Below are 17010 nucleotides of genomic sequence, written 5' to 3'. Positions count from 1 at the left end.
CATGAACACACCTATACTCCAGATGTGTATGAAAGTCCTATTTATGCAGGGGAGTAACATATGAGGCGCTTTCTAAATAATGCAAAAATGTGACTGAAGGTCAATATGATTTTGTTGTCGTTGTCATGGTTTTTGAATGTGACTGTAATTCATTCCTCCATAATATCCATTACGGAACCTAGGAAGGCTTCCAGGAGACTTTGCTTCATCTTCGTTGCATTCCCCTTTTGGCCTGAAGGCTTTTGAATTTTAATTTTTGTGCATGTACTAATTTTGTTAAAAAGTGACAAATGTCTATAAAATGATTAATTTTCCCCCTGAAGATGTCACACAAACTTATGTATCTAATTTTCACATTATCTTTATTAATGGAGCCCCCACCTCTCCATTTTTCCTTTCTAACCCCCCAACTTATGCATGTTCTGCCCACTCAGCTCCCTCGTGTGGATTTGCTCATGTGAACTCATCAATAGATCTACACATGCATGTTGTCCACACACACATAACTAAATATTTTGCAACTAACTTTAGATGCTTTCTTCTTTCCTGGTTATGAAGGAAGCCAAGGTTGGGTTCATTATTCTCCTTTTTTTCTTTGTCATCTCTCCCATGGTCTCCTCTTCAGTCAGGGCTCTCCCTTCTTAGGTTTCTCCTCCCTACACATGTTCATTTCCCAGACAGTATCTCCTATTTCTGAGTCTTCCCTAGTCCCTCATCCATCCAAATGGATATTTTGTGTCATGGAGCCTTGATCTTTGACAGATGACAAAGATGAATTAAGCAGAAAACTACTTTGTATCTGTGACAGTGAGGAAATGCACTCACCTTTGCAGAGAGCACAGTTTCCCCCAGCTGTGAGCCTGATTCTTATCCTCCAGGATTCACCTCATGTATCACTTCCTCAGAAAGCCTTTCCTGACCCGCCCCTCCCTCACTTCTCCAACCTGTTCTCTACTTCATCGCTGTTTATTTTTCTTTACATTTTTAAATTGATTTTGAGAGAGAGAGAGAGAGAGAGAGAGAGAGAGAGAGAGAGAGGGAGAAAGGGAGAGAGAGAGAAGCACTGATGTGAGAGCAAAACATGGATGGGCTACCTCCTGCACACACCCTACCGGGGATTGAACCTGCAACCTGGGGCATGTGCCCTGATGAGAATCGAACCAGCAGCCTTTTGGTGCCTAGGACAATGCTCATCCAACTGAGCCACACTGGCCAGGGCTTCTTCATAGCATTTAAACACATGTGTTCAAAGCATTTAATGTTTCCCCAAACTACATAAATTATAACTATACAACTTGGTACATTTCTACACAGTGACCTTCATAGATCCAGAAGTAGAGCACTGTCAGCATCCAGACACCCACCTCATGGCCTCTTTTGGGTCATTCATTCTCTTCTACCCCAAAAGTAGCCATATCCAAACATCTAGATTAGTTTGGGTGTTTTTTAACTTATAAAATAGAATGTGCTCTTTTGTTTTACTTCTTTCATGCAATATAATATTTATGAGATACACCCTTAATGTTGCATATAGTGTAGTTCATTCTCATGGCTGAACATCACTTCATAGTATAACTATACAACAATATATTTATCCTTGTTACTAGTGATGAACAACCTGGGACTATTGCAAATAATACTGCTCTAAACATTTTTGTCCATTGTTTTGATGCACATATGTATGCATTTCTGGTAGTTATATATCTAAAAGTTATATTACTAGGTCTCTGAATAAGATTTTTTCAGGTTTAATATACACTACAAATAAGTTTTCTAAAGTGGTTGTACCAATTTATATTTTCATCACCAAAGTACAAGAGGTCTACATTTATACCAACACTTGATAGTCATTTAGAAAATGTTAGCCATTTTAGTGAATGTGTTTTTATATCTCATTGGGGTTTTGATTTGTATTTCTCTAATGACTAACAGGTTTAGTGCATGTTCACTTTTCTTGGCCATTTAGATATTCTCTTTGTGAAGTGTCTACTCAAATTTCTTGCCCATTTTCTATTGTGTAATCTGTATTTTTCTTATTTGTAGGAGTTCCTTATATAGTCTGGGTATGAATCCTGCAAGATATATGTATAGAAAATGTCTTCTGGTTTAACTTTTCACTATGTTAATGATGTTTTTGATAAACAGAACTTAATTTTTATAAAGTTCAATTTATAAGTATTTTTCTTCATGGTTAGTGCTTTTATGTTGTTATAAAATAGCTTTTCATCCCTAAGTTTCAGGAAGATGTTCCCATGCTATCTTCTGAAAGTATTGATGCTTTACCTCTCACATTTAGATCTATAATTTACCAGGAATTGATGTTTGGGTATGCAATTTCATTCAGTTCCATATGTAGTTAGCCAATTGACTCATCATCACTTATTGCATCGGTTCTCAACCTGTGGGTCGCGACCCCTTTGGCGGTTGAATGACCCTTTCACAGGGTTCGCCTAAGACCATCCTGCATATCAGATATTTATATTACGATTCATAACAGTAGCAACATTACAGTTATGAAGTAGCAATGAAAATAATTTTATGGTTGGGTCAGAACATGAGGAACTGTATTTAAAGGGCCAGAAGGTTGAGAACCACTGACTTATTGGAAAGACTGCCCTTCCCTTACTCTGAGCAGGACCATTATTGTCACAAATCAAATGTTCTTTTGGGTATGGGCCTGCTTTTTAATTCTTTACAATGTTCTCTTGATTTTTTTCTCCTTTCCTGAATACCGTATTGTTTTATTAATTGTAGATTTATGATATGCGTTGATATCCACTAGTGTAAATCTTTCGACTTTGTTATCTATAAAATTGTCATGGGTATTTTTGACTTTTTAACATTCCCATTTACATTTTAGACTTAGCTTCTTTGTTTAGTCTCTCCCTCTCTCTCTTTCTCTCTCATACATGCAAAATAGTAACTAGTAAAGGTGATGAAAAAGTTATTTAGCTTAATTGTAGTGATCTATTCACAGTATAGACATATACTAAAACATCATGCTGTATCCCTTAAATATACATAATTTTGTATATCTGAGATATCTCAATAAGCTGTTTAAAAATTTAATTTATGGCTTTAAAATATTTAGACATATGGTATGGGGGCTTCCATTTGCATTCTTGACAGGGCCTGGAAAATGTGAGGTGGATCTGTTCTTGAAATCAAAGGCCATGTCTTATTCCCCACCCCACCCCCAACCTTCCATAAATGCCAAGCACAAACTCTGCACAAGATAGTACCCTCTCTCACCAAAATGTTTAATTAACAAATGTATCCTTGATGAGTAAACTATGGTGATAACATAGGTACTTTAGAGCTGGTAAGCCTTTTGACACCTCTAAGTTATACTTTTAGACATATTGATATTAGGCACTAACTACTCCAGCCCTGAGCAAGATCACTGCATGCTCAGAAGCTCTGCCAAGAAATGTACTTCGTCCTTCTTAACCACTTCCTTCCCCAAGAGCTCAGGCATTCCTTCAGAACCCATCTCTTGGGGCTATCAGATTAAACTGAGCAGGAAAAACTGGTAGAAAGGTTAATACGATTGGATGCAAAACTTGGAATGGTTTAAATTCATGGGTTTTGTTGCTAATTTTAGTTCCAGGGTAGGATATTCAAAGAGTAGACTGTGCCTCTGTTTAAATAATCTTTCTTAATGATGATGTAGAGTTAAATAAATTAGTTTTAAAATGTCCTGGAGACAGACAAAAAAAAATTTTTGAACTTTTTGGTTTGCGTGTATGCCCACTCAGACCTGGTATAGATAAATACAGCCACATAAACTTGCCAGTTTAGGGGGAAACAAGAAGACCAATACAATTTTGGGTTTATTACAAATGTAAAAAAAAAAATATGATAGACCTCCCAGCGAGTTTCTCTGCACTAACTGATTTTGACTTAACCACTGTGGCACTTCTCTTTCTGCAACTCTTTTCATCATCCTCCCCAACCCCCCACCATCCCTCACCCAGAAAAAAAAAAGTTTAAAAATAATGTAAGAATAATAAATTAGATTTAAAATATCTTAATTTGTTTTCATGCTTTCGCCTAAATTCTTTATTTACGTTCAACACATTATTACCATCTGAGCACATGGCACAGCATTCACTTTGAAATTAGAATCCTTATTTAGTGAAACTCTTTCATACCCATAGATCTACATATAATCTTTTCTTTTCTGAAGTACCTAGAAATACTCTGTAGGACTTCAGCTCTCAGAATGTCTCCACTTTGAGATTTTAATAGACATTCTGCTTTCCACCACAGCACCTTCTATTAGGCAAGATGTGCTTTATAAGCCAATAAATAAGAGCAATAATTGCCTCCATGTTTATATACAACTCAGACTCCTTCAGCCTTGTCTTCATCATGCGTTTTGCCACTTAAGGCAAAGTCAACGACTTCAGTTTGCTGATATTTATCTATTGCTTGCCAAACGATCTTCTGCTCTCAAACTCCCCAGCCCCCCACAAACCAGGAGAAGAAAAGAAGTTTAAGTTCTTCTTACTTGATGCCTTTATTTGGTTCTTTCATATTTCTGAGGCTTACTTTTCATCCACGAAATTAAAAATAGAAGTGAAAGTCATCTTTGTTTTTCTAATTAAACCCTCTTTTCATTGAATTGGCTTTCCCTGGCAGGACTTAAAGGCATAGCCTTCCGCTCATTATCACCAGCCTTTATGATTCCTGCCGTCATTACTTCTGTGGCAGATGACTGTGGTTCGTGCTTTGTTGTTGTTGTTTTTAAATCTATGTCCCTTACAGCTCTTTGGAAAGTGGCCATTGTTAACATGGAGGTTCTTCCATATTTCCAAGTTTATGTTTGCCAGATGCTCTAGAATAAATGGGTTATTCAAAACATATTGGAATCCTTTATGTGTCCTGCCATAGCTTAAGTTTTATATCCCCAAACCGATGAACTTAAATCTTTTCCTCCTTATGTATTTAAAAATTAGTCACAGGAGAGTCCCTTGTCTCCTGCGCTCCGCCGCCTCCGCCCAGGTTCCCACCCGGGTGACGCACACGGGCACCGGCTCCTGGTCTCCCCCGCCGCCCACCAAGAACGCCAGCGGCCCGGCTTCCCACTTGCCTCGCTCTACATGGGCGACCTGCACCCCGAGGGGGCCGAGGCTATGCTCTCTGAGAAGTTCCCCCCTGCCGGGCCCTCCTTATCTATCAACGTGAGCCGCGACGTGGCCCTCGCTGGGCTGCGCCTACATCACCTTCAAGCATCGGCCGATGCGGCGCGGACACCGGACACATGAACTTGGAGGTTACCAAAGGCCCACTGCACCGTGTGGTCCCAGCGAGACCCAGGACTTGGAAAGTCGGGTGTGGGCAGCATCTTCATGGAGAACCCGGAGGAGTCCCTTGACAACAAGGATGACACCTTCTCCACCGCTGGGAACATCCTGTCTTACAAGGTGGTATGTGAGGATCGTGGCTCCCGAGGCTTTGACTTTGTCCATGTGGAGACCCGTGAGGCTGCGCAGCAGGCCGTCAGCATTTTGAATGGGATGCGGCTGAATGACCGCAAAGTCCTCTTTAGCCCCTGCAAGCCTTGACAAGAACGGGAGGCGGAGCTGTGGCTCGGGCCGTGGGGTTCACCAACATCTATCTGAAGAACCCACAGATGGACATAGACGAGCAGGGCCTGGAGGAGTCTTCTCCCAGTTTGGGAAGATGCTGAGTGTGAAGGCGAGGAGCACCGATAGCGGCCACTCCCAAGGCTTTGGCTTTGTCACCTTTGAGAAGCAGAAGGCTGTACAGAGCGGGAAGGAGGTTGGCGGGCAGCGGCTCTATGTGGGCCATGCCCAGGAGCGGCAGAATGAGCTCAAGCGAAGGTTCCAGCAGATGGAGCAGGACCGGCTGAACCATTAGCAGGGCGTGAACTGGTATGCGAAGAACCTGGAGGACTACTTGGTTCTGAGAGACAGGAAAGAGTTTCCTCCCTACAGAGCGATCACCAGTGCCAGGCTGATGACAAAGGGTGGCCGGCCCAGGGCTTGGATTTGTGTGTTTTTCCTCTCCAGAAGAGGCAACAAAGGCTGTGTCAGAGATGAATGGGTACATCCTGGGCACCACGCCACTGGACGTGGCGCTGGCTCAGCGCAAAGAGGAATGGAAGGCCATCTTGACCAACCAGTTCATACAGCAGCGCCACTCCAACGTGTGGGCCCTGGATGGCCCCCTCTTGGACTCTTTCCAGCAGCCCGCCAGCTGCTTCCTGCCCACACTGCCCCAGTTTCTTACTACACGCGCAGGGATAGGCGGCCTGGAGGGGGTGAGAAGTGCAACTGGCGAGCACTTTGGCGAGCAGGCCTTGTTTCAGAGTCAAGAAGAGCTTCCAGCATCGTAACTCTGTCATCCTCCAGTTCTCAGCACAGTTGCTGTTCTTCCGCCACACCCAGTTCTGAATCAAAAAAGTATTTTTAAATAACCATGCCTTCTCCCTGTATTACAGCAGCCCTGATACTGCTTGTTGGTACCTGTCACCAGATCTCCCAACTGTATTCATCCAGCCAAGTTCACAGATGTGTTTAAACAAGACACCCCCCCCCCCAAAAAAAAATTAGTCACATACATATGCAAGACTTTGTCTATATACAATGCTAGAGGCATTAACTCTAAAGTCCTGTAGGGTCCCCAGACACCAAGTGTCTAAGGCCTAGAGAAGGAAGTGGGAGACGAATTGCCAAGCCGCAGGAGAACACTGTGGGGGCGGGGGTCTCTATGCTCTGGGAGCAAGGTTAAAGGTTATACCTACATATTAGGACTTTGTCTACATCAATGGTCCACCAACATCCATTATCAAACAAGCGTCATGATTTTACAGTAAAAAGTTGTTGTTTACTATGAGATATTTTTGGTTACCAAAGCTCAATGTCTTTGGTAAAAATACATATAGGTTTTGGTGATACATTTCTTCATAAACAAGTTCTTTTTGTTGTTATAGATGCTTATGTTACCATGTCGCTCTGTCTTCTTAGCAAGTGCCAATAACTGTCATAGAAGCATAGCCAAAGAAAGAGGGGGAAATCCCTAGCCACTGGGCTCAGTAGGAGTCAGTAGGTAGTTGTAGGTGCTGAGTACAGTCTGAATGTCCCGGCAAGCTCCCAGAAAATGAGGTAGCCTGTGTGTGCAGACAGGAGAGCAGCAAGGGTCCACAGGAGATAGCATCATGGCTCACCCAGCAGAGCGGCCACATTCAGGAACAGAGTAGGAACTGAAGGGCAAGTGGGATGCTTATACATAAGTAAATATTATAGCAGAGCTACCATTTTGGAATCGCCTACTAGAGTTTCTAAAAGCAAGTTTGGTTCCTGGGCAAGCTGAAAGAAGGGCACACAAACCAATGGAGGAGAAGGGTCTCTCTCTCTCTCTCTCTCTCTCTCTCTCTCTCTCACCTCTCTCTCTCTCTCTCACCTCTCTCTCTCTCTCTCCCCTCTTGAACAAGGCAGACTCCTGCCCTTTATCTTAATTCTCAAATTCCATCCATCTTAGCCCTGGAGTTGGAGAGGTATGGGAAGATTAAAAGTATTAAAAATGTTTGTAACCCAAAGTGAATTCATATGCAGCCACAAAAACTGGCTTCTGGCAGGTTAAATGGCTTAGGTCTTTTGTTGTTATTGGTGTTGAAAGCCAGGGCAAGGCTGTGTCTGCTGCCCAAGGTCACATGGACCCAGAGTGAGAAAGAGGTGCCACTATGTTGCATAACTAAGCATCTAAGTTTTAAAATACTCCTCTCAGAGAAGCTCTTTGCACCTTGCTTCTTCTACATGACTAATCCTATTGGTTGGCAGCAATAAAGTAAAAACCCATGGCTCTGAGTTTGCCCTAGACCCGTGGTTGGCAAACCGCGGCTCACGAGCCACATGAGGCTCTTTGGCCCCATCAGTGTGGCTCTTCCACAAAATACTTGTAGCATTTAACTCCATCTGGAAGTATGTGAGAAACAAAGACTCTTAGGCCTCTACATGGACATATGGATCAGAATCTGCATTTTAACAGATCCCTAGGTGATGCACATGTACATGAACACTTTTTGAGGCACTGATCTAAATAAACCATTCACCAAAAACAGGATCAAGTAGGCTTTGGAAAGCCACCCTTCCCTCCTGCAATTGCATAGAAAGTTGCAAGCAAAGTAAAAAATTGTTGTGTTTGCTATCCTATCTAGTAAAAGAGTAATATGCAAATTGACCATCACTCCAAAACACAATATGGCCGCCCCCATGTGGTCAAAGATGGCCAAGACAAGATGGCCAGCCAGGGGAGGGCAGCTGTGGGCAATCAGGGAAGCAGGGGAGAGCAGTTGGGAGGGACCAGGCCTGAAAGGGAGGGCAGTTGGGGGACCAGCCCTGCAGGGGAGGGCAGTTGGGGGCAATCAGGCCTTCTGGGGAGGGCAGTTGGGGGCAACTAGGCCAGCAGGGGAGGACAGGGGTGACTAGGCTGGCAGGGGAGGGCAGTTAGGGGCAATCAGGCCAGCAGGGGAGCAGTTAGGCGTCGATCAGGCTGGCAGGGGAGTGGTTAGGGGCAATCAGACAGGCAGGCAGGCGAGCAGTTGGGAGCCAGCAGTCCTGGATTGTGAGAGGGATGTCCGATTGCCCTTTATCCCTCAAGGGGTCCCAGATTGGAGAGGGTGCAGGCTGGGCTGAGGGACACACACACACACCTCCGTGCACGAATTTCATGCACCAGGCCTCTAGTGTAACTATAACATCAAAATGAGTCCCCTAATGCAGCCTTCAAACATGTGGAGCCACCTTCTATTTCTTTACTTCTGCACTTCTTTCTCTGAAATGCTTCCTAGGGTAACAGTTCAGTTTTTGCATGGTTTCTTAGGTCTGTGACTTTGGATGCTTGAATAACTATGGAAATAACAGAAAGAGGTAATACTGAGAGGTTTTAGTATAGGAAAGAAAAATAAATAAGCAAAAGATAAGACAGAAACACAAAAGAGCAAACATAGCATGAACTAGAGAAATAAATATCTGTATATATGATTTATATTGAAAATAGATGTATTTTTAAAATATAAAAATGATGCAAGCTAATAGTTTTTCATATTTTTTGCTAATTAAAAATGGTAAATTCTCAAATAGCACATAAAAGTAGGAAACAGAGAATTAATATGTCCAGAAACATCATAATAAATAGACAAACTTCTTTTGTTCTTTTAGTAGTGAAGCATCCACTTACCCTCTTCAGGTAATAATAATACCACCTGTTTTCCTTTCAGGAGATTCCTCCTCTCTCTCCCTACCCAATCCAAATCTCAGGCTACAAGATGTAGGTATTATCCTGCATTACCTGTGGGCATGATGGATATATGGTGGACCATGTGATGCACAGGCCTAAGCCAATAGCAATCTTACATTCTCTAGAGCACAGAATTGATTTTAATATGGGCACAGATCCCAAGTCAAGTCAACCAGGCCCAATGAACCCAGAGCTTTAAACTGGGTAATCAGAAAAAAGACTTTTGTTTCATGTTAGTGCTGAAATGGGAGGAGATGCAAAAACTGTGGCAGTCATCTTGCCACCATGAGGGGAGATACCGTTCTGAAAATAGAGCCACCACAGAAAAAGCAGAGCAGAAACTGGGAACAGAGAAAAACTGACTGTTCCTGATGACCCTGGTTGAAGCCTGGGGAAGAGAGGTGCCTGAAAGCAAACCAAAACTCTACACTTTTCATCCATCTGAACTAAAAAGTTCCCCTTTTGCTTAAATCAGTGGTTGGCAAACTGCGGTCCCTTGAGTGTGGCTCTTCCACAAAATACCACATGTGGGCTCGCACGTACAGTGCGATTGAAACTTTGTGGCCACACTCAAGGGGCCAAAGAGCCGCAGTTTGCCGACCACTGGCTTAAATCAGTTTGGATTAGTTCCTGTTACTTGTATTAAAGGGAAATATAAGTAATACAGGGTGGCAAAAGTTTGTATATTTCTATGTGTACATCTACATAGGTGGGTCTTATCTTATATAATAAAAGCCTAATATGCTAAGTGTCCAGTCGTCCAGTTGGCCGTTCAACCAATCAAAGCATAATATGCTAATGATATGATAAGGCCGCTCAACCACTCGCTACGACGTGCACTGATTACCAGGGGGCAGACGCTCCGACCGATAGGTTAGCTTGCTGCTGGGGTCCAGCGGATCAGGACTGAGCGAGATGGGCTGGAGCCCTTCTGCGGTCCCTCCTTGGCTGGCCAATCTCCTGCGTTCCTCCCTGGCCCCAATCGTGCACTGGTGAGGTCCCTCTGCCTGGCCTGCACCCTCTTGCAATTCAGGACCCCTCAGGGGATGTCAGAGAGCCGGTTTCGGCCCGATCCTGCAGGCCAGGCAGAGGGACCCCACTGGTGCACGAGTTCGTGCATGAGGCCTCTAGTTACATATAATTTTACACTCAGTTTATTCTTTACCTACTAATTTTTAAACTTCTCAACCAAAAAATATGTCATGAGCATCTTTCTGGGTAATTATATTGAGATCTATATTGGTATTTTATTGGCTATATAATGGTTCTACAATTTTTACCATAATTAGTTGAATCAGATTAATACTGAGGGACATTTATAGATTATTTATATACATTAAGGAGAATTCTCATATATATATATATATATATATATATATATATATATATATATATATTAATTTAACCCACACAATGATCTCCTTGGGATAAATTTTGGAAGTTGTTAGGCCAAAGGTATCTAATTTAAGATATAATACACACTCCCACACTGCCTTCCAGAAATCTATAGAGTTATATTCACACCAGTAGGACTTGGACACTTCAGTGTTCCCTGTAGAGTCACATAAACATCTGCTAGTTTCATGCGTGAAAAATAATATAACTGATTTCTTTTCCATTTCTCTATTAGTGAGAGTGACTAATTTTCCACATGTTTATCAGTCCTTGTATTTTCTCCTTGTTTGAACTGCCTGTTATTTATTTTACCCATATTTCTGTTGGAGTGGTTCAGTTTCATTGATATGCTAGAGTTCTTCATATGTTAAGCATAGTAATTCTTTCTCCTATATTTGCCAGCTTGTACTTTGTGTTTAGATTTACTTTAAGTGTATTTCATGGTACAGAAAGTTTACATTATTATATAACCAAACTTATCAAAATTTAATTATGGGTCCTGAATTAGTTATATTGCTTAGGAAGATTTTTCCATTCTAAGATTATAAAATTATTCACCCATGTTTTCTGGTTTCTTTTTAAATATATTTTGATTGATTTTAGAGAGGAAGGGAGAAGGGGAGAAAGAAACATCAATGATGAGAGAGAATCAGTGATCTGCTGCCTCCTGCAGGCCCCCTACTGGGGATCAAGCCCTCAACTCTGGGTATGTGCCCTTGACCAGAATCAAACCCAGGACCCCCCAGTCCGCAGGCCCACACTCTATCCACTGAGCCAAAACGGCTAGGGCCTGGTTTCTTTCTTCCCTTTTCTTATCTTTTCAAAAATATACATTTAAATCTTTGATCCATTTGGAAGCTATTTTCCTTTAAGGGATTCAGCTTTCTTTTTTCCCAAATGTCTAGCCAGTAACACATGATTTATTGGAAATTCTTTTCTTTTCACCAATTTAAAATGCCATCTTATTTATCATATAATTAACTACCACATATTCCTGGGTCTATTTCTGACTACTTTATTATGTTTCAATTTAGACTGTTTCTGTGCCTCCTATAGACGTTCTGTTTTAAATACAGTAATTTATAAATTTTAATATGTAGTAGGATAAGTATCCTTATCGTATTTCTTTTTAGTCCTTCCAAATTTTCTAGGTTTTTTCATTTATCCACTTTAAAAATTAATTTTAGGATAATTTATAAGTTCTCAAGAAAATATTGCTTCGATATTAAATAAAAATACATGGGTAGTATAGATTATTTTGAAGAAAGTGACTAGATTAATAAGCTTAAAGTATTGAGGTTTTTTAACCTAAAACAGGACATATTTTCATTTACTAAATTATCTTTAATGTCCTTTAGTAGAATTTTTTAATCAGTTGGCTATACTGCCTCTTTAATAAATGTAATAATACTGATGACAAAATATTAATTAGGAGATCACATTTGTACATTTAAAAGAGAATTTCTAATCATTTAATTATTTAAATTTTAGTTTAAAAATTTTCAAATTTAAAACAATTTAATATCTCTTAATCAGTTTATTCATATATATTTTTATTTACTATTTTGAATATAATTTTTCTTACAGTATCTTTTTTGTCAAATTTATATTATTATTATTACAAGAATATCTTCTTACTTATAATTTTTGGGAGCATTAACTTTTTTTTTAAGTCAAGAACAGGTCCTAAATTTAATCAAATACCTTTTAGCATCAATGAGATTTATCTGATTGAAAGAAATCAATGTATTTCCAAGGAAATCAATGTATCCAATATTGAATTGGATACATTCTTGAATTAATCCCACTTGGTTATATAATAGTACTCTTTTCATGTATACCTAAATTCTCTCTGCTAATATATCAATCAGAATTATTCTGAGGAAAGAAAGAGGGAGAGGGAGAGGGAGAGAGAGAAAATGTGTTCTATGTTACTATCACACATATGCTGGTGTCACAAAATAATTTGAAAGGAATTTCTTGTTTTATGTTGCTCTGGAACAAATTTAAATCATATTGGAATAATCTGTTTCTCAGAAAAATAAAAAATAAAAAATTACCAAAGACACCTTCTGTGACAGGAGCTTTTTGGACAAGTTGACAACATTCACAATTTGCAATCTATTTCTTCCTGAAAACACACACACACACGTTTTAAAGGCTTTTAGTATAGCCCTGGCTGATGAGGCTCAGTTGGTTGAATCATCATCCCATACACTGAAAAGTCACAGGTTCGATTCCCAGTAGGGGTGTGTATGGAAGGCAATTGATCAATGTTTCTCTCTCACATCGATGTTTTTCTCTCTCTCTCCACCTTCCTCTTTCTCTAATATCAATAAAAACATATCCTTATAAAGTTTGCAAAGGATTTTCTTATGATGATCTTCTTTATCAGTAGACATTTCCCTTTTTATTTGTTATTTTATTTTTTTAATGTTTTATCCATTTTTAGAGAGAGTGAGAGAGGAAGGTAGGTAGAGGAAGAGAGAGATAGAAACATCAATTAGCTGCCTCCTGCACACCCCCCTCCAGGGGATTGAGTGCACAATCCTGGTATGTGCCCTGACCTGGAATCGAAGAAAGGAGATTGGGACCTCCTGTTGCATGGGAGAATGCTCAACCACACTGGCCAGGGCTTCATTGTTTATGTTATAAATTTGTGTTACTTCTCTCTTTTGTTCTCTCTCATATTTAGTAAATGATTTATTTGTTTGATTATTTTCTCCCACAGAACCAAGTCTTGAATTTATTTATAATTTCTATCATTTGTTTCTTTATGGATACTTGCTTATTTTTAAAAATTTCTTCCTTCTGTTTTTTTCTAAAGTTTATTTTGTATTTGTTTTTCTAGCTAAACAAGTGACACCTTACTCACTTATTTCCATTGTTTCTTCTTTAGTAATAGAAATTATATGATTTAGATTATTTTCTCACTTATATTTTAGACATTCTGTAATTGTGATTATATTATTTCTTTAACCTAGGAATTATTTAATAAAGATGTTTTGTTTTGTTTCAAATTTCCTTATTTGTTTCTAGCATTGAATGTATTTGGGTTAGAGAACATTGTCTATAGTATTTCTACTTTTTAGAACTTAGTTTTATTCTTTCAAAAGGATGATAAATTCTCTGAATATCTATAGGTCCTTGGGAAAAAAAGCTGCATTTCTTTGTGTTTAGGGTTTGATATTTGACATATGAATATCTATTAATTACTATTACACATATTACTATTAAAATATACTATACAGTGGGGCCTTGACTTATGAGTGTCCCGACTAATGAGTTTTTTGAGATACCAGCTGTCTCTCAGCCGATTTTTTGCAGAGTTGATAGAGTAATTTGAGTTAACGAGCTCGGTCTCAGAACGAATTAAACTCGTAAGTCAAGGCCCCACTGTAATTAAATTTTGCCCTTTTTATCCATTAAGAATTGAAAGTGAGGTGTCACCTTCTACCATTATTATATTCTTATAAATAAATCTTTTATCTTCTATAATTTTGTTTTATTACTAATAATTTTATGTATTTTTACTAATAAGAAATAAGGAATAATTATAACTTCTCTGTAGCTTTTAACCTATATCATTAAGTGAGTATGACTTTCAGCTTGAATTGACCTCTGGCTGATTTAGGATAAAGTTTCTTCCATCATTTGATTTATTTACATCATTATGACATTACTTTTATCATTAAGCCAATATGTGAGGACTTTTTGTCATACTGATGTCATCTTCTGCTTTTAATATGCTGTATCTCCTTTCTTTGACATTTGAAAAAATAGACTATTCTAAGTTCAAATAGCAATTGCAGTTATAATTTAAAATAATATGTTTAAACCTGTGGTTCTCAATATATCAATTTTCATTTAAAGTAAAGCTATTTCTACTCACTTTGAGATATTAAGAACTAAATGTTAATTTTAGCAATACTACTCTCAACTCCCTTGTTCCAAACCGCGAAGGGCTGACGTACAAATTGTTTTATTGTTATTTTGTGCCATGCTTGTACCTCTAAGTTGGTGGTCCGAGGAAATATCTATTACGCTCCTAAAAATGGAACCAAGGACATAGCAATCCATAATAATTGTTAAAGATTTTAAAACTTAAATTTTAAAACTGAAATTTCTAGTAGACCACTTTATCTCATCACCTTAAATGTCAACAGAGAGACTTCAAAACTGAACATTGTTAATACAAATGGCTCACTCTTGCTTTGTTCTACAGTGACGGCAGTCACTGTGTTTTAGTTTTCAGTCCCTCTTCTCATTAAAATGCAGAAGAGGAAAATGTAGTCAGTCTGACTCCTGTACAAACCACAGGAAAACAAATCCACTGGAGGGTAATGCTCCAGGCCACTCTGACAGGGGAGACCAACCCTATATTGATTAAGAAATTAGGCAGCTTGATCCCTTTCTGACTTTTTGAATTATAATATTCCTTGTGGGCTATATTAAAAATTAACCCATGGCAGGGGAATAAGGGAGGAGAATGGGAGTGAGTATATCTCCCCACCCACCCAAATTATGGCCAACTGGCAGAAAAGACCAGACATGTCAGCATGTCACCCTGCTCCGGCTCAGAAGGAAAGTAATAGCCTCTATTCCCGTCTAGTCCCCAAGCACCAGAGTGAATTCTGAGAATCACACCATTTTCTCTGCAAGTTTGCCTTTCTGGCTGTGTGTGTGTGTGTGTGTGTGTGTGTGTGTGTGTGTGAATCTACATTCATACATAGATGTCTGCTGGAAATGTACTGTTTCAATCCCTCTGTTCACATGTAATTAACATTCCCACTTTCTTCTCACGCTGAACTTTGGAAGGTAAGCCCTTGCAGTGCCCTATGTCTGCCTTAATTAGGCAAAGAATCGGAATCAGGAGAAACCAGCTCTTCTAAGAGATTTATTAGGGTGGGATGACAAAGAAGTTTGCATAGAGATGGATGATTTAGGAGGACTCCACTTCTTTTCGCTACTTTGGAAACTGAAAGGGTTGTTTCCTTTTCTCTTTTTTCCCTGTTACTATTAAATTTTATTAACCATATATAAAGTATTAGAAATCTTTTGGATCTGATTATGATTTCGGTCCAGAAAATATGTAATCCCCAATGAAGAATATATTAAAAGAACCAACTCCTTTCCAAAACTGCAGTAATCAGATATTAGTTTCTGAATAGCTGTGGCTTGGCTAGGAAGCTTGTCCCTTTACCCCATCTCTTTTTACTTACACTATAAAATGTTGCTAGTAATTTGTTTCCTTTATCAGTCGGGGTCCTTGCAGAAAAACAGCTGGCATATTTAAATGGGATAATTTGAGGATTGTTTAAAAAGAAACCTTTGCAAAGGTGTGAGCAGGACAGAGAGAAACCTCAAGGGATGGCGTGGTTCTTGGGGAAAGTAACGCTTGGGGAACCATTCCCAACCTAGGCCTGAGACGTCAAGGGGTGGATATTGCTACTGGACTAGGGGGAAAAAATGAACTGGGCGAAAAAGGCCCCTGATAAGAACTGGGATCTTCAGTTAAGTAACGTGGCCAGCCCAAATCAACCTGCAAGGAGGGCCCTAATCTCGCTCTCCTCTTCCATATCATCTCCTGCTGCACTCCCATTGGTCAACCAGACCTGACAGGGTAAAGGAGCCCATGATGCTGAGTGTAAGTCAGAGTCTTGGTGTATGGTCATGGCAGAAAGGGTGAAGGGGTGACTGGAAGAGATCTAGCACATTTCTATTAAAATCAGCCAATGTCTATTGAACAACTCCATTTGAAGAATTCCGCAATTGCAATATTTCATCATCTACATGAATTGAAATCCAAGGAGCATTTTCCTATGAAAATTGAGTCTCAAGATTGTAGGAAACTGTTATGATACAAGGAAAGTAACTTGGCATTTCATGTCCTAAGATGTGTATTCCGATACTGAGTTCATCAGGTGCTAGCCGTGTAATTTTGAAGGAGTCACTTCTGACCCCTACTACTGCCTGTTATCGAGCAGAATGGTGATGATAGACATGTCTTTTCCATTTTAGGCACAGAATTGCTGCTGGTATAAACTTATCTAGTGTATATGAAACTAATCTATGAACTAGAATAAACTTTAATTATAATTCATTTGGGAAAACTTTCTCTGAAGCCATGACATTTTCAACCTCTTTACAAATCGAATTTTCTTCCTTTGGAAAGGAGGTACTATTGTCAGTCATTTAGTTGTTTAACAGTTTAGACGTTTGCATCTTATGGAAGTAAATGAGTGCTCAGAGTGTATACAAAGACTTTCACTAGGGAATTTCCAATTTCCTTCATCACATCCAGGAAATCTTATAAAAAATGTCATATATAGAGAGATTGCTTTATTC

General features: G+C 39.5%; 1 protein-coding gene and 1 pseudogene across 1 annotated transcript in view; one reads left to right on the top strand and one right to left on the bottom strand.

Annotated features, from left to right (window-relative positions):
• Positions 1-4796: 4796 nt before the first annotated feature.
• Positions 4797-6364, top strand: LOC139009447 (polyadenylate-binding protein 1-like pseudogene; annotated as a pseudogene).
• Positions 6365-8804: 2440 nt separating this feature from the next.
• LOC139008839 (zinc finger protein 474-like) overlaps positions 8805-17010 on the bottom strand; it is an 89068-nt gene continuing 80862 nt past the window's right edge. The window contains exon 4 of the mRNA XM_070412526.1: positions 8805-8876. Within this exon, the coding sequence (XP_070268627.1) occupies positions 8815-8876 (62 nt within the window). The 3' untranslated portion in view covers positions 8805-8814. The remainder of the gene's footprint in view (positions 8877-17010) is intronic.

This window comes from Myotis yumanensis, unplaced genomic scaffold (genome assembly GCF_028538775.1).
Source record: "Myotis yumanensis isolate MYYU_CA2020_CCGP unplaced genomic scaffold, mMyoYum1.0.hap1 SCAF_4, whole genome shotgun sequence".
NCBI classification, from domain to species: Eukaryota; Metazoa; Chordata; class Mammalia; order Chiroptera; family Vespertilionidae; genus Myotis; species Myotis yumanensis.
The sequence above is the reverse complement of the archived record's forward strand: the minus strand, read 5'-3'. Positions and strand labels throughout refer to the sequence as shown.